The sequence below is a fragment of the Neodiprion fabricii genome, chromosome 2 (genome assembly GCF_021155785.1).
Source record: "Neodiprion fabricii isolate iyNeoFabr1 chromosome 2, iyNeoFabr1.1, whole genome shotgun sequence".
In the NCBI taxonomy this organism is placed as follows: Eukaryota; Metazoa; Arthropoda; class Insecta; order Hymenoptera; family Diprionidae; genus Neodiprion; species Neodiprion fabricii.
The window spans coordinates 15,323,738-15,347,816 of record NC_060240.1 but is presented as its reverse complement, the minus strand read 5'-3'; the positions used below and the strand labels follow the sequence as shown (position 1 = coordinate 15,347,816).

At 37.3% G+C, this 24,079-nt stretch overlaps 4 protein-coding genes across 6 annotated transcripts; 2 read left to right on the top strand and 2 right to left on the bottom strand.

Moving 5' to 3' along the window:
• The first annotated feature begins 550 nt into the window (after nt 1–550).
• On the top strand, nt 551–8,000 carry LOC124175030 (sodium- and chloride-dependent GABA transporter 1-like). The gene is made up of 14 exons (XM_046554838.1): nt 551–792; nt 1,848–2,131; nt 3,362–3,581; nt 3,704–3,805; nt 3,912–4,080; nt 4,213–4,345; nt 4,852–4,986; nt 5,231–5,334; nt 5,476–5,600; nt 5,708–5,820; nt 5,926–6,057; nt 6,139–6,342; nt 6,404–6,571; nt 7,309–8,000. The coding sequence occupies exons 2-14, from the start codon at nt 1,892–1,894 to the stop codon at nt 7,405–7,407; spliced, it is 1,944 nt and encodes a 647-aa protein (XP_046410794.1). The 5' UTR covers nt 551–792; nt 1,848–1,891; the 3' UTR covers nt 7,408–8,000.
• LOC124175033 (male-enhanced antigen 1) lies at nt 7,435–9,691 on the bottom strand. The gene is made up of 4 exons (XM_046554843.1): nt 9,544–9,691; nt 8,724–8,945; nt 8,399–8,473; nt 7,435–8,219 (listed from the first exon to the last, which is right to left on the bottom strand). The coding sequence occupies exons 2-4, from the start codon at nt 8,901–8,903 to the stop codon at nt 8,001–8,003; spliced, it is 474 nt and encodes a 157-aa protein (XP_046410799.1). The 5' UTR covers nt 8,904–8,945; nt 9,544–9,691; the 3' UTR covers nt 7,435–8,000.
• Nucleotides 9,692–12,493: 2,802 nt separating this feature from the next.
• On the top strand, nt 12,494–15,699 carry LOC124175031 (ionotropic receptor 75a-like). Of its 2 annotated transcripts, XM_046554839.1 has the most exons (9): nt 12,494–12,752; nt 12,828–12,997; nt 13,142–13,450; nt 13,552–13,679; nt 13,893–14,063; nt 14,427–14,635; nt 14,706–14,920; nt 14,995–15,269; nt 15,345–15,699. In XM_046554839.1, exons 1-9 carry the CDS (start codon nt 12,620–12,622, stop codon nt 15,559–15,561), a joined length of 1,827 nt encoding a protein of 608 aa, XP_046410795.1. In that variant the 5' UTR covers nt 12,494–12,619; the 3' UTR covers nt 15,562–15,699. The 2 variants fall into 2 exon arrangements, with proteins under 2 accessions (XP_046410795.1, XP_046410796.1); XM_046554840.1 differs by lacking the exon at nt 12,494–12,752 and having other exon boundaries at nt 12,988–12,997; nt 13,317–13,450.
• A 1,434-nt stretch (nt 15,700–17,133) lies between these two features.
• LOC124175029 (methionine--tRNA ligase, cytoplasmic) lies at nt 17,134–23,251 on the bottom strand. Of its 2 annotated transcripts, none has more exons than XM_046554836.1 (16): nt 23,048–23,251; nt 22,693–22,844; nt 22,498–22,614; nt 22,249–22,398; nt 21,818–21,940; nt 21,309–21,424; nt 21,111–21,227; nt 20,986–21,024; nt 20,728–20,892; nt 20,362–20,638; nt 19,565–19,946; nt 19,270–19,483; nt 18,228–18,464; nt 17,809–18,151; nt 17,488–17,721; nt 17,134–17,360 (listed from the first exon to the last, which is right to left on the bottom strand). In XM_046554836.1, exons 1-16 carry the CDS (start codon nt 23,148–23,150, stop codon nt 17,208–17,210), a joined length of 2,922 nt encoding a protein of 973 aa, XP_046410792.1. In that variant the 5' UTR covers nt 23,151–23,251; the 3' UTR covers nt 17,134–17,207. The 2 variants fall into 2 exon arrangements, with proteins under 2 accessions (XP_046410792.1, XP_046410793.1); XM_046554837.1 differs by having other exon boundaries at nt 21,309–21,409.
• Nucleotides 23,252–24,079: the final 828 nt, after the last annotated feature.

Genomic DNA, 24,079 nt, shown 5'->3' with positions numbered 1-24,079 from the left:
TCCATTCTTGGCGATGATTTTGACCAGCCGTCAATCTAATCGTACGCCGAATCACCTGAGTAAAACGACTTTTCCTTTATCAATCATGCGAGCGTTCACCCCACTGTAACATGGCGCAATCGCAAGGTTAAAATGTATTCGATAATCAATGTAAAACAAATTTACATGTGTCTCACGTAAGCCATAGTCACCAGATTGACCCGGTAATCAAGCCTTGGATTCCTCGCTGTTATCTACTCTGTGCATGGAATATCATCATCTGCCTTTGCCATTGCCAAAATGACTGTCGGCCTTGCAGGAAGCGAAAGAAACGGTTAGCTTTGATATTTGAGTTCATGGTTGGATTCGTGCGACTCTGTTTTTGACCTTGGCGATTTGCCTACTAATCTGACTCACGACTCTGGAACTTTGTTGTGTTATTTTCGATGAGAAAAAGGGTCTGGCAAGGAGCGCATGCAACCAGCAACGGTGCCAGTTGTGATAACGTCGTATTGCTCATCGCATATTTCTGGCCCCCGGCGTCAGTTGTGTGGACCTAAATATAGAGTGACACTGAAGGATTAATCTGCTGAATAAATGAATGTTACTCTGATGGCGTGAGGGGCCCACCGCATCCTGGGGTAATCCAGGGAGTCAGAGGGACTCGCCATTCTAGGGCAGTCAAGCTCACTAGGCGAACAGAATTATCTGCTCACTTCGCCGCAAGCTGGTGTCTATAAATCTGGAGTTACGTGCTACGGATTTTCTTAAATTTTCGAGATTCTACACACTTTCGTTCCGAAGTCCGTTAAGGTACGTCCGAATCAGCTATTTGCAGCATGTCTTTCTCTTGACATATTTTGAAACCTTTAAGTACAATCGAAAAAGCACAGATTCGGCGAAGCTACAATTTCGGCCGTCAAAGCTTGTGCGCATTGTAAAGAACAATTATAGAATTGCAAATTGTCAAATGTAGCATGCAGAATCAAAGACACGTTTTGTGCTTGTGAATAAATGTCTCTGGGTCGGGCGGTGATATTGTAACACAATTGTCACAATGCAAACGAGCAGTGAAATACCTGCGCAATTGCAAAAGGTGCTACATGTTGATGGCACAATAATATCCAGCTTGCAAGTACCGCTAAAACAGACGGTAACTAAAGTTTGTTGTTTACCGAAAAAAGTCTTGGGCCAATTTTCAAGCAGATCGGAATAAGGAAAAGATAGAAAAAAAGGTTTTGTTGAGGATTTAAAGAAATTGTTAGACGAATAGACAAAACTAGAAAAATACTGAATTAATCACGTGTTTCGATTTAAGTAGGGCAAGGTTAAATAGCCAGAAAGAGATTGCTTGAATAGGCGAAGACACGCAAACACCGCGTTGCAATGTTCCCCGGAAGAGGCTCGTTGTTCGTTCGTTTATCCGTCCATCACAATTTATGCAGACCCTATTCTCAATCCAGGCACGCCCAGCTAATACGCAGCATCCAGAACCCAGTTCGAAAGCTAGAATAATTTTCAAAATTTGTCACCCAATCCTACCGCTGTGCACAATTGTTTGTACTCTGCCTCTGGCACAAGACAGCTGACGTAAAAAATTTTTACTCATTAAAACTTTATACACAATTAATTCTGACAATAATTGACATGTGAAATGCTTGTGATTACAAAAATTTTACCTAATGAAAATATTACTCGACATACCGTACTTGTATTTTTTCGGTAAGTAACTAGTTCACGAATGGGATTACAACGTTCCATTGAAAATTCTCCAGAGTCTGTCACGAGATCCATGCTTACAAAATGACTTGAGAATTCGCACAAGTAACGATTATGCTTATAAAAATTCGCAACATAACATTTTTCAGTAAAATGACGTGAGTATAGACTATCCGTAAACGGAACAACAATCATGCCGTCGTTAAGTGACTCTGGGGGTCGAAACCGCGTGGACAGAGCTACGAGTCCACTTCCTCGAAGACTGGCTGTGGATCCAGTTCAGGAGTTGAAGGCGCTTTTCGCCGAGCCATCATTGAGGCAGTCCAACAGCGAAAAGGACCATGATGCCCGCATAGACGGTATTCAGTGTCTCGAGACGATCGAGGTATCGGCAGATGAGGATCTTCCAGAAAGAGGTAGCTGGAATAGCAAGGTACAAAAGTCCGCTGTCTAGATAAACGGTTAATAATAGTTTATTCATACGAACGAAAAATTAGCGGGAAAAAATGTTACGTCCGCATAGCGCGCAATGTTTTAGGAAATTCGCTACGATCGTTTTATATGGTTATTGTACATGCAAGGTTGCAAAAATATCGGAATTTACAATTTCTCTATACTTTACGATCAACTGTAGCAGCCAGTTGCGGCATCGCCCGTGAAGATTATCAAATGCTTCTTGTGGCAAAACTGTTAGACGTAAGCATACCTATGCTCTCGCAGATTTCTTATTTTCTTTTTCTTTCTTCTGTAAAGCTCATCGAGCCTTTGAAAACGATCTTGAACATAACTTTCCTCGATATGTAAAAGTTTAGTCGGTATTCGCATAAGTGCGTGATCCAAAACTATTGATCTGATTGTAACAAAATGTAGCCCAAAACCTGACCAAACGTTGTAGCTATCCACAGAAAAAAAAGAAACGAAATCGGTTTGTTATTTCTGGAGTTATAGGCGACCATACGGATGTATAGACAAACAGAGAGACGTTGAGTTTCATGTAAGAGAAGATTGCGTATGCAACGTTGCAGAAATCTTAGGCATCGTAGGGATGTATATATTTCAAAACTTTCAAAGATACGTTGCTGCAGCAAACTTTTTGCAATATTTCTGAGTGTGAAAAGTTATTTTACTCTAATATATGTGAAATGTTTCGAACTTAAAGAAGTTACATACTGACCCAATATTTCGGAAATATTCTAAATTTCACAAAGTTATTGTTTTGCTGCAATGTTCATAGAATATTTCAAACGTTGGAAAGTTGCGTTACTGTAATGTTGTAACATTTCCAATTTTGCAAAGTTACGTTGCGGCATTGTACCTGTCTGCAATATTGCGTCCTACGTGAGCTTGACTATCGGAACCATAGAGAGCATTTATATGCGGGAATTAAGCGGTTGATCATGCTAATGAGGTAGCTGGACACGCGGGAGATTAAGTGATTCGTTGGACGTGTCATTGTTGAAGGCGCCATCAACGCACGATGGCACGATAACGTAGTAAACTCGATTGCACGTGATTGCCCGACTTACGGCTCGCCGGATTATACACACGAGACAACTATTATCCAATTTCTTTTCGCATAAACGATCATCTTCCTCTGGGAAGAAATTACGTATAAATATAGACCCTAATTCAAGTAATAACAATTTCACCGTTTGGCTTACAGATCGAGTTCATCCTGTCAGTCGTAGGCTTGGCTATTGGCCTCGGTAATCTATGGCGTTTTCCATACTTGTGCTACAAGAATGGAGGCGGCGCTTTCATGGTTCCCTATTTCATCGCCTTGGCCCTTGCTGGCGTGCCCATGTTCTTCATGGAACTTTCACTTGGTCAGATGATGACTGTAGGCGGTCTCGGAGTTTTTCAAATTGCTCCGATATTCAAAGGTCTGCGGACTTTTTCTCAAGCTAATTAAACCGTTGTACTTGAATGATTATAGAAATTTCGTAAAAATGATGAAAATCCCAATATTCCACAATGAAGTATTTATATCATGATTGGTTTTCAGGAATTGGTTACGCTGCCTGCGTTCTCTCCTGCTGGACAAATGTCTATTACATAGTAATCCTCGCCTGGGCCTTATTTTACCTTCTTGCATCCCTGCGATCTGGTAGGTTACTATGAATTTTTTCATGCCCTGAACAACTCCGAACATTAGCCAAATTGTTGCAAGGGATCATATTTCGATAATTAATTTTCGTTCGTGATTTCGACAGACGTTCCTTGGAGGTCCTGTGATAACTCCTGGAATACTGGGTACTGCATAAAGCCCATTGATCGTTTGGAAGCCAACTGCTGGTCCAGCGGCCAAGAAACGATATGTAACACTCCAATAGGCAACGTGACAGCGACCTTGCTCAAGGATCCGGTCAAAGAATTTTGGGAGTATGTTTTTGTCTTTTTGTTAGCTTCTTTGTTACGTCTATCATATTTAGAGTTTGATCACTGTTTTGAGATTCGTGTGCGTAGTTCAGAATATCGAGAAATAATCCAATAACCGTATTGTCTTTTTCAAAGGCGGCGAGCTCTCCAAATTTCAGAAGGTATTGATCACGTCGGTGGAGTTAGGTGGGAATTAGCCGGAACGTTGGCCGTCGTGTGGATCATGTGCTACTTTTGCATTTGGAAGGGAGTCAAGTGGACGGGAAAAGTAATAATAACCGTTTTTAGATCGTGCACCTAACGTCCACCGTCCTACGATGATCCTTACACAGCATGCAACACTGCAGACACATTACTACAACATTTTCAGATCTGAATTGCAATTCCAACGTCGAAAGAATGTCCCGGCAACATTTTTTTAAATTTCTACTCGCAATCAAAATATTACGAACATATTTCAGTAATATCACAAAGTTGCGTTATTGTACCTACTTTGTGTTAAACGGTATACAAAATGACATAAATATTGCGCAATGTGTTCGACATCTTTCGTTCCTAGAAAAATTGCATTGCTGAAATGTTGAAATATTTCAATATTTGTAAATTTACTGTTTATACCTTGCTGCATTTATTCCCAAATATTTTAAACTTTGCAAAGTACGCTGCAGTTGCAATGTTACTCTAATACCGCGTGCTGTGTAGATCAGATATTCAATTCCCAAATAACCACCGTTAAACTTCAACTTCCTCATTTCCGTTCTTTGTGTTCTATAGGTTGTCTATTTCACTTCACTTTTCCCTTATGCCCTGCTGGCCGTTCTACTGGTGCGAGGTCTGACTTTGCCGGGAGCCATGGAAGGTCTCAGGTACTACGCCACACCGAATCTGTCAAAACTTGGCGAGCCTGAGGTGAATACTAATCCTAGGAGCCGCATGATCTAAATCGAGAATAACGCTCTGACGTTAATTACACGCAATTATCAAGGTAGTTTAACAGGATCTTCCCGGTGTAGTTACTTTCTATGTTAAATACAATTCCCAAGAACATACGCCTGTGATTGATGTATTTTAAATTGTAAACTCTGATCTCTTCCACTTATCGTTAATCTGGGTACCTCTACAAACGTATTTCAATCCTTCCCCAATTGTCCAGGTCTGGATCGATGCTGTAACACAAATTTTCTACTCCTACGCCTTGGGCGTCGGTGCACTGATCGCTCTTGGCAGTTACAACAAGTTCAACAACAATGTCTACAAGTAAGTCAGAATTAGGAATCGCTATTATTAACCAGTAGGAACGCTTGTAAAAACCGGTCAATTAACGATATCCCGTCAATTATCCTCCTTGGAACAATAAGAAAAAAGAAAATGGTCAAATTCTTCACTCGTCTTTAACAGGGATGCGTTATTAGTGTGCACAATAAATTCCGGTACTAGTATGCTGAGCGGAGTTGTGATATTCTCAGTGGTTGGCTTCATGGCCCACGAACAGCAGAAGCCCGTTGCAGACGTTGCAGCATCAGGTATATCGATTTCGAAACGTACTAACTTAAAAACTGACTCGTACAAAAACGTCCAATTTTGTTAAATAATTGTAATTGGAGCAACTTAACAACGATTTCTGGAACAGGTCCCGGCCTCGCATTTTTGGTGTATCCTTCAGCAGTGCTACAATTACCTGGAACACCGATATGGTCCTGCCTCTTCTTCTTTATGCTTATTCTTATCGGTTTGGATAGTCAGGTGCGTAAATGTGAATGATGGAAATTTCTCCGCTATTAAAAATAATACATGGTTAGCTTTCTGTTATAGAGAAAAGACGAACTCGATAACTCACCTCTTTTACAGTTCTGTACGGTTGAAGGGTTCATCACAGCCGCGGTTGACGAATGGCCTCGACTGCTCAGAAAAAGAAAAGAGATGTTCATAGCACTTGTGTGTTTTCTCTCTTACCTCATCGGTCTCTCTTGTGTTACTGAAGTGAGTGTAACTTGACTTCTATATTATAATGACTCATGTTCACCGATTTGGTATCAGTACAAGGAAGCGATTCAATTCCAGGGTGGTATGTATGTATTTCAATTGCTGGATTCGTACGCGGTTAGTGGATTCTGCCTGCTGTTCCTGATGTTCTTCGAATGCATTGCGGTCTCATGGGCCTTCGGGGTGAACCGTTTTTACGACGGGATTCGGGATATGATTGGATACTACCCTTGTTTTTGGTGGAAGATATGCTGGACAGTCACGACACCAGCCATCTGCATAGTGAGTGGAGCCGTTTACTCCTTTGTAGAAGACATTTTGACGGCATATTTGCCTTTTTCAGGGTGTATTCATTTTCAATGTGATCAAATTCGTCCCGGTAAAATACCTCACCTATGAATATCCGTGGTGGAGTCATGTGTTGGGCTGGTTAAGCGGGCTATCGTCCATGCTCTGCATACCTGGTTATATGATTTACATCTGGTGTATAACTCCGGGGACCAGGAGAGAGGTAAATAGGGGTCTGAATTAGCCGCACTGTTTGATCCAAAAGTTAGCAAAGGAAGAAAACCAGTTCAAAAAATCTCCTGCAGCGTAATTTGTGCCAATGATGACAAACAAGACTGAAACAACTTCCGTACTATGTAACAACGATGAATCTGAGCAAATTCGAGTAACACAAGTTAAGATATCAACAATTTGAGAGGAGGTTTTATAATTAGAACCTTTAAAGTGATTAAACTCTGATGTTCATGATTCGATTCTCGTGTTTTTGAGCTCGTTTTGATCGCTGACGAGATCCCCATACGTTGTCTGAACAAATATTCAAAAAATCTTACGTCATAGTTTAGTTATAACACGCAAATGTAATTGGTGAAAATCTGTAGCAACGTACTAGAAAAATTCTTTTTTTTTTATTAATTCTGTAGGAATAACTATTTGTAAAACTTTTCAGTCTATCTCTGGAGATTTTATTGATAAGCAAAATAAGTCTCTGAACATTGAAATCTAACGGAAAATACACCAGAATGTAATCAGTTTGAACTATCTGATTACAAGATATTTTGTCAAAGATGTTCTTTCATTCGTGATGACCATCGTTGGGTCAAATAATACTGTTGGTGATTTTTTAAAAGGTTTTATTTCTCTGCTGTTAACTCTTGATTCAAACGATCCGGGCCATTCATCTTTAACGTATTTGTAACTAGGAAAAGACAACGCGTAACAACATGTTTAATTGATTTTCAGAAATTCCGAAAACTAGTGAGAATCGACGATGACATTGCTACACTTCGAAAAAAATTAAACCCAACAAAATTTGTTACAGTAAATAAGAGTCAGTTTTAGTATTATATATTTTTTTTTATTCTAGAATCATGGACTGTGTAGAATAAATGACGTGTTATGCAGCAGGGATTCAGCTCAATTTATTAGCTGATATTAGCATTTGTATTCACGCATATGATGTATATAAGAAGGAAGGGAAAAGGACCAGAAAGGTGATCCTCGCGTTTTTCTTTGGAAACAATTGAATAAAATTATGTGACTAAAGTGGTGTAAAGGATACGAAAATTTTTTTATTCAGGAATGAAAATACTATGTGTGTATAAAATAAATCAATTATTCAATGTGTATGATAATATTTAGTAATACATATTACTATATACTATACATTATAACGTGCACACGACTGAATTGTGTATTCTTTTTTTTCAGTCTTCACCAACAAGGTGAAATAGTTATATTATAATCAGATGAAAAAGAGAAAACGATGATAAGTATACTCATTCTTCGATTTGCAAATCAACCATTTTCGTACGATGATTATTAAATACATTGTTTTACATATAATATAATATAAATATACAAATCTGAATTGTTGATAAATCGTTAACGAAGCACCATTCAAACATAACAATAAAGTACATGGAAAACCTGAATCAATTATTATCCTTACTTTGCATTTCTTTGATTTTATCAATCAATATCTGTTTCCACTGTTCCTCCGACACACTGTTCGCCCATTCCGGAATCGCAGTGGTAGGTAGCATGAAAGATGCCATTGCAGTCTTGACTTGATCAATTTTGTCTTCGTCTAAGTCTATATCACACTGATTGGATCGAGAAGACCAGACTTCTAAGGTCTCCGGTTCACAAGCCTATAAACGATCATTCCTTATTACATCAAGTAGTTTTAGGTTGTACATATTTTTATTTCTGTTGTTATTGAATATGTTATTGATCGAGAAATCAATAAGACAGTTGTGCGAAATTATCCAACAGCTACAAAGAAGATTACGTTCACTCATCATCCTGCATTGTGTTGCAAAACTTTTACCTCTAGTTCATTTCTGACCGGTACAGATGAAGAAATGTGATTGGTGTCCAGTGAAGTCGATAACCACTCATCATCCTGCATGAAACCATACATGAATGAACTTTTATTGTCATTTACATTGTTGGAAAAATTTTTTTTTTCAGTGTATTAATTTAGTAATTATTTATGACTATCTGAATGTCAAATCCTTAATTGAATTCAAACTATTTCAAGTTTATAAATATTTTTACGTACTCCCAAAACTAAACTTCATGACCAATTTGAAAAGCAGATTGCCTGTAATACTTGAAAGCGTGAAAATCGAGAATGAAAGAAAATGAGAGACCTCGTAGTCGTCCAGCATCGGATCACTGTCATGAGGTATTTGAGAGAGAGGCATGTAGCCTCTTAAGCCAGGATCTTCGTCTTCACTATCAGACTCAATGGCGGCTGCTGCTCCAATGTTAAGATCTGGGGCATTGAGATTCTCCTCTACAGGCTCCTGAGTTGGTTCAGGAGACATCATTTAACTCTCGCACGTTCGGGAATCGCAACGATTAAACTCAGACTATAAAATATTGGCCGCAGGTTAAAATGTGTCGTAATACTTGGATAAAATGGTAGATGATTATCCCCAAAGTGCAAGACCATGTATTGCTATATCACATTTACAGGTCTAGAGGCACGAATAGTTTTCCAAGCTCGTTATGAGTCGCTCTGAGTCAAAACAGATTGAATGTTAAATACTTTCGTATTTAATCTTTGCTTTTTCAACTATCCGGCGTTCAGTAATAATTTGAATCTGTTGTAGTGCTTTCCTCTGGAGTGAAAATGTAGGAAGAACCAGACTTCGAATTGAATTTCCTTAAAAACTTTGCGAATGGTTTCAAAGTGAAGATAATAACAAAGCAATGACGAGTGACGATGGTATGTGATTTTCAAATGTTTCCAAGAATACCATATCCTGTTTATAATACGTACAACCCTTCTCGAATTCAAGATTTCTGATTATTCAAATGGATTATAAATATTTACTAGATTTCTAACCTAGTTGAAGAATAATATTACTTCATCGTTAAATTTGATCGTCTAATTACTAATATTGATTAAAGTAGGAAAAATAGATGTTATTTTAAGGTGTTGAACATAATTTACGAATAACTTACGTTGTATTAATCACTGGATATAACAAAGCTGTCAAATTTTTGCGGACGTTTGACAGCTCAAGCGATATGGGGCTGATGTTCTGGTATTTTTACCAGTTTTTACGTTTCCGATTACTGGCGCCCTCTGACACGAACTAGAATTGATAAACTAATTTCTAAATGCGCCTCAGCTTATTACTAAAACCGTAGGATAAAAAAATACGTAGTTGATACCGTTGACTGAAGATTGCCAAAGACAACCAGCTGAATGAAACGTTTTGAAACCTATGGCCTACAACTTTCGAATTGCTTGGAAATTTTTTACGCACAATCTCTGCTCCCTACTAGCTCTTAATTACTCTGTAACTTTTATTGTTTGCTCCCACACGGTTTTCAAGAATATCAACAAAAAAAAAAAAAACGGTTCGGGCACTTGACTCTCAGTAAAATAAAGTCAAATTCGAATAAGTGTTTGGAACAAACCGACGGTTATTCAAACAAAATGAAATTTGCTCTTAATTGCTCCCTAATTGCTCTCAATTACTTTAGTATATTTTGGAATAGCTTCTGCATGGTTTTGGAACAAATCGAGAAAAACCGAAGAGGGGCATTTCGTGAAGCGAAGTGTGGAGGAATTCGATTCGATATGCCCTCACGGAAAAAAAACCAAACCTGGGGATAAATTCGTACCCCCAACTCATAGATAATGCTAATTTCCCATAAGAAAAAAGTTAGGGGTACGAATTTACATTCAAGTTGGGATTGTTTTCCGTGAGATTGTCGCCTAAACGGATGGAGATGTGGAAAATCTGATAATTGTTACTAATTGCTCTAGTACCGCTCGTAGTTGCTCCGCAAGACTTGAAATTTGCGGCCTCATAGTTTTCGGAATAACTGGAAAACAACAGAAGAGCTACTATACGAGTATAGAATAATTCAAACTTTTTCACAAATAATACAGAATTTTCATCAGAACTTTCTGAAAACATATTTCAGATAGATTTCTGAGAAAAATGTGACAAATTTTAAGCCAATATTTAACATTCAACATAGGTATGTAATAATGTAGAATAGAATAGTATAGAAATGTGTAGAAAATTATAAACATAAGCAAACACAGAGGAGTAACAGAATTTGCTCGTGCTTGTAATTTCCCCTAACGCGTTAGATGTTATTATTTGTTTATTGTTCAAATGAATTGTGGTAAGTTATACCTAATTGTGTAATTAGCGTACTGTTTAACTATTTCGCGAATTGTGATAAGTTTGTATGGTCGATACTGGCCACCCCGGTTGCGTCGCAGAAAGTGAAAATCGGTACAGAAACAAGAATTTTTATGGTACGTTCTTAGATTATAGCTTTCGAAAAGCTTATAGCAGAGCTTTGACTAATTATGTGTTATCTCAAAATCGATAAATGAAAAAGCAATTCATTAAATGGAAGATTTGTATCGCGCTACTCAAATAATCGTAAATCTCTACGAAATCGCCCTACTATATTCGTAATTCGTAATTAAAATATGTCAATTCGATCGCGGACTGCGAGCTAACTGGGCTAATTAGATGAAAATTAGCTGGCTAAGATAATTATCCGGCCCAAACTAGCTAATCAGCTAATTTTCACCGGCTAAACCTAAAAATGTACGAAATCAACAAGCAAATAAATTTTTCACCATTCGGATTCGAGCTTGCTGGAACTGGACTCAGTTTTATTATATTACCTTTACAGAATTATTGTGATCCAATTGCCCAAGGTATCTAAAAAGTTGATAAATCAATCATAATCGACTAAGCTAAGAATAAAAACTAACGATCTTCAAATCGTGATACTTGTTTGTGTTAACTTTTGAAAGTCACTCACTAAGCTCTGCATATTCTCGTATAATCTAATGCGTATTATTTCCCAACTGTAGTTAGTCTATTAATTGAGTAATATTAAACTTGGATTCGCTTAAAAACTTCTCTGATTGTAAGCGACAACCGTCTATATATGTGGTATTTTAGTCAGAAGTTCGAATCCGAAAGGTGAGAAATTCATTTGCTTGTCGATTTTCTGCATTTTCAGGTTTGGCCGGTTAAAATTACCTGATTATCCATTTTCTTTGAACTATTTTGGTCGGGTAATTACTTTAGCCAGTTAACTTTCAGCGAATTAGCCAAGTAAACCGTCTTGGCCGGTATTGCGCATGCGCGGCGGCGACTTCGCGCACCGAGCGAGGCTGCCCGAGTTGCGTAGAAGCGAGCGTGGCATTTGCGGCTCGAGCTCCGAATAGCGCAGATATCGGACGAGTTCGTCTTCGCAAAGAAAAAACTACGATAGCCCCTCGTACATCACACACTACTACCAGAAGGTCTATAATATAACTAAATCGAATCTGTACCAGAAGATCATATCAAAAATAAATTTTTTATCTCTTATATAGACTGGACGCTAATTCCATTTCGCGTACAGCAAGAATTGAACAACTATATATCGGATATTTCACTCGTGACCAGTCCACTGCAATAATCGATATTATAATGCATCTAATAATTATATGAGGTATTTCTTGTGATTCGTTTTGCATGTAATGAAACTTTTTTAAGAACAGTTTTTCCCCCAAGTATCAGTGTACTTCAGTAGTGATGAAAATAGTCTGTGATGGAGTTGAACTTCAGTACTTTTGTACTCCAGTCGTGCAGTATAGTAACCGTATTTGCTTTACTTTCAGGTAAAATGGAATCTGTGTGAATTATGAAAGCAACTAGAGCTTTGATCAAATATGACAGATACTAACTTATCACACCAAGATTCACCTCGCTAAACATACCTGTCGCATTTGACGTACAGTGAAACTGTCAGTACAAACTGAATCGGAAATGAGTTTGCGGTAATCGAATGTAAACTTGATACTAATACATAATTCCCACAAGTCGAGGTTCGTACTGTTTCCTGAAACAAATTAGCACAATCGTTTCAACCGCAGTGCGAATTGATCTGTATCTATTCATTTTTAAATTATCCCTTCTTTACGAAATATATGAAAATTGTGAGATACTAATGTTGATAAACGCGAGCTCCCAAACATAGTAACACCATACAACATCAAGCACGGACGATGCAAGTACAATGGTTCACATTTTTCACTCTGATTGCGAGATTATTTGCTGCAAGAAACGAACTGGCGAGAGATTATTTTGTCTACAAGCAAGTGCCGAGTGTCGTTGCCTTTTTGTGTGAACACGCGTCACGTAAGATTTCCTTCATTATTTCACCTCGAACGTACTTGGACAGTCTGTTTATTAACCCGATTTCATTGATCGTAGGTGATTTCGAATTAAACAAGATGCTGAGCAGCGAAGGAATGAGAGTGGCAATTTTCTACCCTGGGTTCGAATTCTCTCTGGAAAAAGTGATGGCTGCAACCTATTCGCAATTTGGAGTTTTTCTGGATTTAAATTGCGGAAGTGAATACAGTGAGTTCATTTTGACAGAGGTAAGCTATTGTGGACATCTTGAGAATATCAAGCGAAGTAAAAACGATTTGAGCCAATTAGGTATAATGTTGAAACTATCATCTTTGATCTAACTAAACTTGAAGTGAAGAATATTGTGACAATTTTTGAGTTGGAATGTACAGAGTTCGAAACTTCGAACCTTCAACGACTCCTACATCTGGCTATTATTTGGTGAAAACCTGAATGAAAGTGTAGACTTACTACATGATGAAACATTTAGTATTGGCACTGATTTGGTTATTGCCACACCGAGGCTTAATGAATATACCTTGTACGACGTTTACAACCCGGCCAAAGAACGGGGCGGGAAACTGAATGTTACAGAACTTGCTTCTTGGCATAATGAGACAGGGTTCAACGTCACCTTGATTCAAGAGAAATACCAGAGAAGAGCAAATTTTCATGGATTGCAGCTGAAAGTAATTGCTGTTGTAAGTTCGTTGCAGCTTTAATGCCTCGTGTGCGGTATGTTCACTTACTTGGCCGCCGTTGATGATCGTGAAAAAAATGTTTGAATTACGGTAATTTTTAGACACAGTACAGACCCGATGATATGAGCATTGAAGAATACTTGCAAGATCACACTACAAAAGCATTGGACAGTATGACTAAGTTCGGGTTTGCCATTTTATCGCACTTGGGAGATATTTTCAACTTCACGTAAGCCAATTGAACTTATAGGTATACATATATGATACTCCCGTACGTTATTATTTGACCACAAGAATTTAGGTAAAGTAGACAATTAAGTGCTTTCAGATGTTCGTAGAATATAAGGTACTGTCAAGGATATTTACTCTATGAACAGAAATGATGAAATTTAAAAGCCGTTACTGGATGCACATAATTTTACTACAAACATTCCACATGTAGAATGGACATTGAAGAGACAAGCTTTTGGGACCAAGTGACTGAAAACGGTACACATCTTGGCATGGTGGGGATTCTTCATCGAAGTGAAGCCGACATTTCGGCTACTCCAGCGCTTCTATTCAAAGAACGTGCAATCCTAATTAAGGCCATTCATCCTGTTTGGCCATGGAGGTATACTAGGGTGTAGCAAAAAAAAAATTAATATTTTCAAACTCCCATCAAAATTTCGATAGAGCATCTCAAATAGAATATCTCAGCCAAATATGATATTCTTTCTCGTAAACGGCTTGACTTATAAACTGTTTAAATACAGATTCTTATAGGAAATTTTACGCTCTATAAAAAAGTACTAAGATAATATTTTCTTAACTCTAACCGATGAAGAGATGGGCGGTTCGAAAATAAATTTTTTTTTTTTTAGCCCAACCTAAGGCGAATACATTGAACCTAATCTTAACACGGCTATTAAGCTCCATCCTGTATAAAATATTCTTACTTTTTCGATTTAATCTTAATTTTTTACGGTCATGACAGAACCTGCTTCATGTTTCGATCAATGGCATCGAGGGTAAGCGATGAGTTTATTCGTCCATTTTCTACGAAATCTTGGATCGTTACCGCAGTCGTAGTTACGATTTCCGTAATTGTACTGGGTCTGACTTTGAAAGTTGAGCTTGTCAAGGACCGATTCAACACCTGGATTGAAGTAGGATTGGTCGCAACGGGTATCATGTGTCAGCAAGGTGAACGAATTGTAAAAGCCTGGAACGCACGAGCTGGTTTTAACATTGTATGTGACATATCTTCTCGCAGGCTCACTGCTCATTCCTACGTCCATTTCCAGCCGATTAGTGGTATTGAATTTGCTATACTTCAGCATCTTGATTTACAACTATTATTCGGCGAGTGTTGTATCTGCTCAACTGAATCAACCGCCAGAAAAAATGAACGACTCAATGCACCAGCTTGCACAGTCTAATTTACAGATTGCAGCTGAACCAATTACGTACACGAACTTCGGATTGACGGTAAATTCAATATGTTTGTTGCACTTTGTACATCGTACCAGATAACGAAGCGATGCCTGTGAATTTACTGTTAGGCTCAAAAAGACTGGGAGATCAAGGAGTTCTACGTCAAGCGATGGAAACCTCTGGCAGACAGAACGCGATACATTCCGCTCGAAGAAGGATTCGCAAGGGTTGCTAAGGGTGGCTTCGCTTACCACACAGATCCAAACACCGGGTATCCTTATGTAGAGAGATTGTTTACCAACCAAATGATCTGTGAACTAACGGAAGTTCACCTATTTCGACCTCAGATGATGTCACTGTCGGGTAGACACAACAGTCCTTTCACTGAAATGGCAAAGATTGGGTAACAAGTCAGACAAATGAACTCAACAGTATCTTGGTCGAAACAATAATTGTTTTCTGGTGTATTTTGTTCCAGTGCATTGAAGCTATCAAGCGCAGGACTCTTGACTCGGCAACAAAAACGCTGGATGGCTCGAAAGCCAATGTGCATCCGTGACTCTTTCATACTACAAAGTATTTCCATCTTAACAACGGCACCTGCGTTTATCATTTTGTTCGTTGGTATTTTTCTGGCTTCAGTGATTTGCATTTGGGAAAATCTGATCTTCAAATCACAAGATTCTTCAAAATAAAATTAATTTTGATCATTTATTATTGCACCCGGCACGTGTCATTGATGCTTGTTGTTAGATACAATGAGAAATTTTACCTCTTAACTTAAAATTTTGAACTAATTGAGCAGAAATGTAATCCTGAAGAAACATGTTTTAAAGTGGTACAAATTAAGAATTCATTCTGATTCTCAATGCTTTTTTAATTCCCTTTTTTGCTACGTTTAACTGATAATCAAACACGCATGATTCGTTCTCAATCTCTCCTTCGTATTCAAAACAAAGACAAAGAAAAAGAAAAACATTGGGCACGCTATTGTCAATGATTAGGATTTGATTAGGATTAGTTTATAAAACAGGCCTGAACTGTCTGATTGAAATAATCGAAATATGCGTCTGATTGCGTACACAATATAATAATACACTTAGCAATATTCATTACATACAATGAAAATGCAACAAAGCGTGTGGAATTTAAATATTTTTTTCCAACACCCGCACCGAAAGTTCTGTATTATGCACTGTCCACAGGCACTTAAGGAAATCTTGTAAACAGTCGTGCGAGAAAACTTTCTCACACCGCTAGCAGCCAATAGCGTTGCAGGAAAGTTATTCGCACCACTACAGGTGTTTAAATAGTAAATTGCAGAAGTAGTGCGCAAAATAAGTGATTCCCGCACGAGTTGAGTTTATTGCCCTAGCCTAGCGAGTACGCGTACTTATTTGGGTAGGTAAAATGGAATTTTGCGCACGGAGTCAGGAAAAATACTATATTCGCATAAGGACTAGAATCAATATAAATGCGCCTTTCCAATTTGTGCCAATGATGGTGAACGCGAATGAAACAACATGCTGGCTAAGTAGTAGAAATGATACTTGGAAAATTCAAATAACACAAGCTGATATATCACATGTTGAGAAAAGGTTGTTTGGTACATTCAGAAATACTTAAATTCTGGTAGTTTGGACTGATTCTAATATTTTTAAGCTCATTTTGCTCATCAGCTATGTCTCCATAAATAGTCTATAAATTATTCAAGAAATTTGACATTATCGTATAGTTAGAACGTGCAAATGTTATTGCAGACGAAAATCTGTTTTACCGTACTTACAAAAATTCATTTTTATCCACTCTGAAGATAACGATTTATAGAAAAACATTTTAGTCGATCTTTGGAGATCTCTATGGTAAACAAAATAAGCCTAAGACATTAGAATGGAATCAGAAGTACCAGAATATTACTTGAGTATTCTGAACATTCTGATGCTAAAACCTCTTCAGAAATTGTTGATATCTTAACTTGTGTTATTCAAATTCGCTACAGATCGTTTCTATTACATTGCAGGGATGGTGTTCCATTAGTATTCATAATCTTTCGCATGAATAATACTATTGGAGATTTTCTAAACGGTTTTCTCTCTTTTCCTAACTGATGATTCAGACACACCGCATGAATCATCCATAAAATTATGTTTGCTATATTGAATTTCTTACGGTTCCAACGGGAATTTCGAACCGTAATGAAAATAATTGATCAGATGCATTCATCTTGCAGAAATATTTAGAAAAGGAGAAAAATAAATGCAGACAAGTTTCATGTATAAAAACAAATACTGTTTTTTAAGTAATTTATTGAATCTCACAGTAAATTATTCTCGAAGTGAAACTATTTTTTCTTCTTTGACTTTTTGTCATTGGCGGCCGAGACTGGAGCACCGGTTATGCTGGCTAATTGCTTCTTTAAATTAAGTAAAATTTCCACTTCCGGTTGCCAGACACTTTTATCGCCCTTGGTTTTCAAGTCCCTAACGAGAAGTCCCTAAACAAAACACAGTTGCACAAAATATCAATACGCTAACAGTCAAAAAAATTTGCAGTAATGGTTTCAATTATTTAACACACAATTTATTTTCCTTTTGTGTCCAGTAAAATTGCAAAATACATACTTGCTTCGCAATTGCAGCTTCTAGAGTAGCAACGTCTTGTCCACCATCTCCATTTAGTTCAGAGGTTGCAGCAGATACAGACTTCTTTGCATTCACTGGCGTCGACTGACTGTTAATTTTTGTTGTGGAAGAGGTGAGTTCAGCCAGCTGTTTTTTCAGTTGCAGTAGGATTTGAACTTGCGGTTGCCAAATAGTTTTGTCTCCTTTAGCTTTCAAATCTCTTACAAGCAAGCCCTATGAAAAAATAATAATACTGATAATGATCAAAGTATGTTCTTTGTCCTTACATCCTCATGTCAGGAAGTTGGCTGAATCACAGACCTGCTTGACAATCGCAGCTTCTAACGCAGCAGCATCTGTTGCAGCAGCAGGGATAACTGATTTTAGTTCTCGGGATGGTGAGTCTTGTTTACCAGCATATTTTTTCCTCAACAATTCAACTTGTTGATCTTCAATTTTACTGAAAAGTGGCGATGGTTTTCCTATCTTATGCCCGGCTGGTAAAAAGGTCATAATAGTGTCCGGAATGTAGCCGTAGCTGATTTTATCCAGGCCCAATTGCGCTCGCAATTCACGAGATGTACTGGGCATGTATGGGCCCAATAATGCAGATAGAAGACAGGCCAAATTTGAGCAGACGCCAATGACAGTACCGGCCTTTTTTCTGTTCAAATGCAAAAAATTTGATTATGAAAGAAACTGCAAAATCAGTTACATTTTTTGTCACTGCATCAACTTACTTGTCGTCGTCAGAGCCCTTGATTTTGACCCAAGGTTCTTGTGATTGCATGTACTGATTTCCGTGTTTGGATATCGCTAAAATGTGTCTGAGAGCGTCTCTCATCTTTGCTTTCTCCAATGCTGCCACATACTGTGAAAGTTCTCTTTGGGCAAGAGCAAGTACAATGAGATCGTCTTCCCGAAGTTCCATCGGTGGGACTTTGGATCCAAAGTTTTTCTCAGCAAAGGTCAGCGCTCTTAAGATAAACAGAGAAATGTCATCAGTATAGTCTTATTGCACCCAGTAAACTACGAAAGATTATAATCTATTAAACAAATTCGGTTTGATGTTTGCCGATTCCAAACTTTATAAGAAAACTGATTATGTAGTACCAAATCAATTATTTCCTAGCTTTGAATATGTCTCTAATGATTTAGTTCTTTTTTATATTTTTATATTTCAACTCTATCGCAGTTTCAATTCAATCCAATCTGTAATATACCATTCTTTTTATCCATTCCTATTTGATTCGTTCATACAAATTAAAATTCACTTATAGTGGAGTTCGAATACGTCTTGAGCAATTCTATATTCACATCCATTTGTTTCTATTTGAATATTGCGACAATTGGAATCTGTGTAAATCTGTCATTAACATTAACACTTTTCTAGTTGTCTATTGGAAACTTTTAGCGATAATTAATTCAATTGCTATAAACTTAGTTCAATCCGTGATGAAAGTTTCGGAATGTTTTTGCAGTCTCGAATATGATTCTTCAAGCACTTTGAGTTACGCTGTATTTATGATTACTTGATTCTCAAACCTGTAACAATACCTGTCAATCCATTCTATTTATTAACCACTCATTCATGGGTAAAAAAAACACATTCAATTGTAAATTTGAAATCGAAAAAATGGATTTGATATTCTATTGTTTTCAATTGTTTAAAATCCGCTTTTGTTCAATAAGTGGACTTGGCAAATGCAAATGTTTAAATTGTTTGCAAAATTATTGATCGACCTTTGATCTTGAGGGTGCACAAAATTATTTTTCACTCACCTGTTGACAAAATTACCAAGATTGTTGAGTAATTCGCTATTATTTTTTGTAGCCAGGTCGACCCAATTGAAGTTAGAATCCTGACTTTCTGGCCTTATGTAAGCGAGGTAAAATCGCCATACATCAGCTGGAATGCCCGTGTCTCTAGCATCGGTTCCAAACACCCCGATGCCTCGGGATTTCGAGAATTTTGTATCCTCGTAATTCAAGTACTCTAGAAATGAAATATGTGATGTTTGAAATCCCTAATTTTCACAAATATTCGATGACTGGACGTCTATCAACTTTTACCCACCAATTGCCATAATGTGGTTTACTAATGTGTGTCCATTGTCGGCAGCCAACAGCGATGCTGGAAACATAATTGCGTGAAATGGAACGTTATCTTTCGCCATAAATTGGTACAAGCTCACGTCATGGTCCTTCGGCTTCCACCATTGCTCGTAATCCTTCGTGTACCGTTTCGTAATACTTATGTAACCAACTGGCGCATCGAACCAAACGTAAAATACTTTTTTTTTATACTCCTCGATCGGCACGGGAATGCCCCATTTCAAATCTCGCGTTATACAGCGTGGCTTCAGACCGTCACGCAGCCAAGGTTTTGCAACAACTCTTGCTGTTGGCGACCATTCGCCTTCGGTTTTCGCAGCCCACTTCTTTAATATTGGTTCTATCTGAACAAAATTTTTTCCATTTTTGAAAGGAACTAAATAAGGGCAAACAACGCGGACAATCTACGCACTGACAGATATAGAGATGTTTGAGTTAAAAATTCTTAAGTGGTTCATCTATATTTCAAGTGAATCGAGGTAAAAATCGCAAAAAATTTGTGTGATAACTGAATTTCAAAGTGGAAATTCTAAATTTCGAACTTTCTGTGCAATATAGTAAACGGGTTTCAAAGGACAATCTCATAAAAGGATATATTTGCTTCAGGCAAATCGCGATAAAATTGAAATTAGATGATCAGATGTAAAGTAAGAAAAGTGGGATATTCCCAAGCTTGCGATGTTTAAAATTCAAATATTTCAACTTTCGATATGGTACAGCAAACATGTTTTTAACGATAACTTGAAAAAGTAGATTTACTTTAGGCAAATCGAGGAAAAATTGCACCGATGGTTTAATAACCGGCGAATTATTGCACACTTTACATCGCGGGTTCAACAATTCAGTGGCATTCACAAGATGACCACATCCATCGCATTGATCTCCGCGAGCATCTTCGTACTTGCAGCCTGGACAAGTTCCCTCTACAAATCTGTCCGCTAAAAACCTGTCGCATTTTTCGCAAAGCAATTGATCAATTGTTTCCATGTTTATGAATCCTTTGTCTTTCAGCCTGAGGAATAGAGATTGCACAATTCTGGAAAGAGAAGTTTTTGCGACGCATTAACACGACTATTATCCTTCTTTTAACTACCTTGCGAAATTACAAATGCTTCAACATCTTACTCTGTTTGTTCAGGAGTTGTTGTACGTCCAAAGTAATCAAACCCTATGCTGAACCATCGATATATATCATTGTGAATACTGAAAAACTTGTCACAAATTTGTTGTGGTGTCATATTCTCTTCAACCGCTTTAGCCTCTGTAGCTGTACCGTATTCGTCAGTACCACTGTGTGAACAGATCAACTGTGAATATAACTTTGCAGGTATAAATATTGATATAGGAAGAAAATATTTCTCGACATAGAGAACAGAGATTTACCTGATGTACAGCGTATTATAATTTCTTTGCCTGCAATACCTGCAAGATAAATTGAGCCACATTTAACATTAATTCAACAAGATAAAGTGGCTGATCAGTCAGCATTGATGTATGTACACACAAACCTGGCAAAAATATCACCAGACAGAACACATCCGATAATATTTCCAAGATGAGGCACATTGTTGACGTAAGGAAGAGCTGATGTTATCAGAATATTCTTTTCCCCTTTCTTAGGAAGTCTGTTGCAAAAAGAAGGAAAACAGTGCTGTGAGAATGCTTAATATCTTTCGGTTATTGCCTTTATAGTTTATGACACTCACACAGGATACGACGGCTCTTTAAGATTAGGATAATCTTTGGATGTCCAATTTTTCTTAACATTCAGTATTTCCTCTTCGCTGATGGAAGCTACTTCTTTCTCCTTTGGCGTATTTATCTGAGAGAGCAAATTGTAGTCACTGTCATAGTCAAAAATCACACGTTTGCCCATTTTGATACTTTTACAAATAATTACTCACATGATATTACGACAAAAGGACAGCAGCGGAAAAAATCGATTAGTTTTTAACTTGAGTTCCCCGTTTTATACTCGACTAGTATAATTTTATAAATACGCAGTTACAAGAACTAATAGTTCTACAACAATATCGGTCTGAAGATCCAATTATATTACAATCATTTTCATCAGTAAACGTAAATTTAGCAGTAAGTGAGATAGCAGCTGGGATAAAGGTCAAAAGGGAATACAAGATTTTAGTAGTGAAAGAAATCATTTTTTTTTTTTGCTCAAATTACGAGATTGTGTTACTGCAATATTTTAAGCACTTACCTCATTTGATAATTGTTTATTCAAGGTTCCTCCTGTGTATGAATTAAGTGGAAACCACGAAGCAGCCTGTATACTGCCTATCGCGTTCATACCTCTTTCAAACTTAAATTCTTTCAATGATTCCTAAAGAACGTAATATACAATGTTTTTGATCACTTTAGCACATGGAATGCATCAACTTCTATCTCAGATTTCACCATAATTTTAATTTGTAAGAATAAAAGAATGTCAACATATTTACTGTGGTTATGACGTTTTGTTAGAAAGTACAAAATCAATTACAGAATTCTTAATAGCGAATTGAGTTGTTATTTTGTTTATGCTATTCAAGAGTTCACTGTGAAATTTATATCAATCATAAAGAAATGTAAATAAAAATACTGCTCTTTAAATTCATAATATCCAATGATAATGAACATTGTTACTCTTACCTGAACTACTGGAAGAGATTCAAGATTGTTCAACCATTCTTGGACATGAGGAAACTCTTTGGTTAATTCCTTACTGACTTCAACGGCTGCTATTGTCGACCACAAAGAAACCCAAATAGAAACATCAGCCACTGACAAAACAGTATTGGTCTAGATAAAGAAAAGAACTTGAGTTGAACAAACTGAGCTAGATGCGTATTGAACAAAATTGTGATTTCTTAAATTTACTAAAATGTAATACAACAATACCTCTATCAAACGCTCTTTGCTTTTCAGGCACCTATTCAACTCTTTTAGCAAAGACCATATCCGAGGTTTATGGGAAGTGTCTAATTTTCCTGAACCCCCGTAAGAAACCAATGCAGGCTATAAATCCGAAAAGTAAATTAGTTTCTGTTCCTGATGTCGAATCCAGGATACTTTTTGTGTCAAATACACTAGTACCTGTAACTGAGAAATGTCCCACTCGAGCCATTTGTTAATTAGAACACTAGATTCTTCAGGCGTTGGTATCAAAAACTGAAGCGCTGCGCTAGTGCTGAATAAACTTGACCCCGAAGGCAATTGCAGCGATGGTAAATATCCTAATACAGCGTCTGAAAAAAAAGGTGATCAATAATAGAATTTATTCAATTTACCGCCATTTTCAGGATAATTTACTAGACACGTAATGTCTGCAAACGCATTTCAATTTTCGTGTTATTTTTATAGCAAATTTTATAGACTAATCTGGATTACTAGTAAGCTTTTGTGAATTTTTGACGTTTCGAAACACCAGTTGATAGGTTATGCTACAAACCTCGACATGACACTGTGTTTATTTCAACACTCTGCTGGGCTAATTTCAAACCGATAATCAATTTCAACGCGTTCGGATTATTATCGTTTGTCAGTATAATCATTTTTCTAATAAATTAATAAATATCTGCAATAAATAGTCAAATATGGTAATTGTAGAACTAATACACGTGTTACGCTGTTGTACTATTGTCCAATTCTACAAACCTTACAAACTAATCATCTTTACATATGATCTTTACACAACGTTGACAAAAATCTTTAAAGTCTATGGTGATTTCATTGGCCGGATCCAACGGAATAGACCAATCATATCACTTATTATCATATGCCAGAAGATCAACGTAAAAGAAAAATGCCCGAGAACACGGTCGTGTATACAGGTCTTGTAACTCTAGTGGAGAGGGTGTCCCGCTTTACGGGCCTGTTTTCCGTAGTTCTCATATTTACCGCTAGAATCGCATGTTGAAAAGAGTTTTGTTAATGAACCGCACACATATGGAGACTAGTTCTGAGTCAAAGATATTGAAATGCAGTGGGCAGTGAATGATCATAGAATTAGAGAAAAAAAAATTACACGATGTAGTGAGAGGATTTTACAGGAGTAACTGATTTTATATGCGTTAAATATTTGACTTAAATTGGATTTACTTTATAGCTAAAATACAAACAGCAACGTTGGAATTTAATATAATGGAACAAAAGGGAATAATAATTCTAGTAGTAATATAGCTAGTAATTCTACTGACAACATTCTGAGGCCGTGTTCGTAAATTGACTGACAGTACTGAAAATTCCCTGGGACAGAGTCAGAGCTATCCACGAACTTGGAACCGCAAAAGAGATGAAAGATTGCTGACAGTACTGTCAGTCAATTTTCGAACACGGCCTGAATCCAGTCAGGCTGAAACCATAGTTTGGTTGGCTATTGGGAGCTTGTCCAGTTTAGCAAACCAATAAATGAACTAGAATCTGAAATGGGACAAGTTCAATTGACAGATTGATTGGCTGTTGAGATCTTGTCCAATTCCAT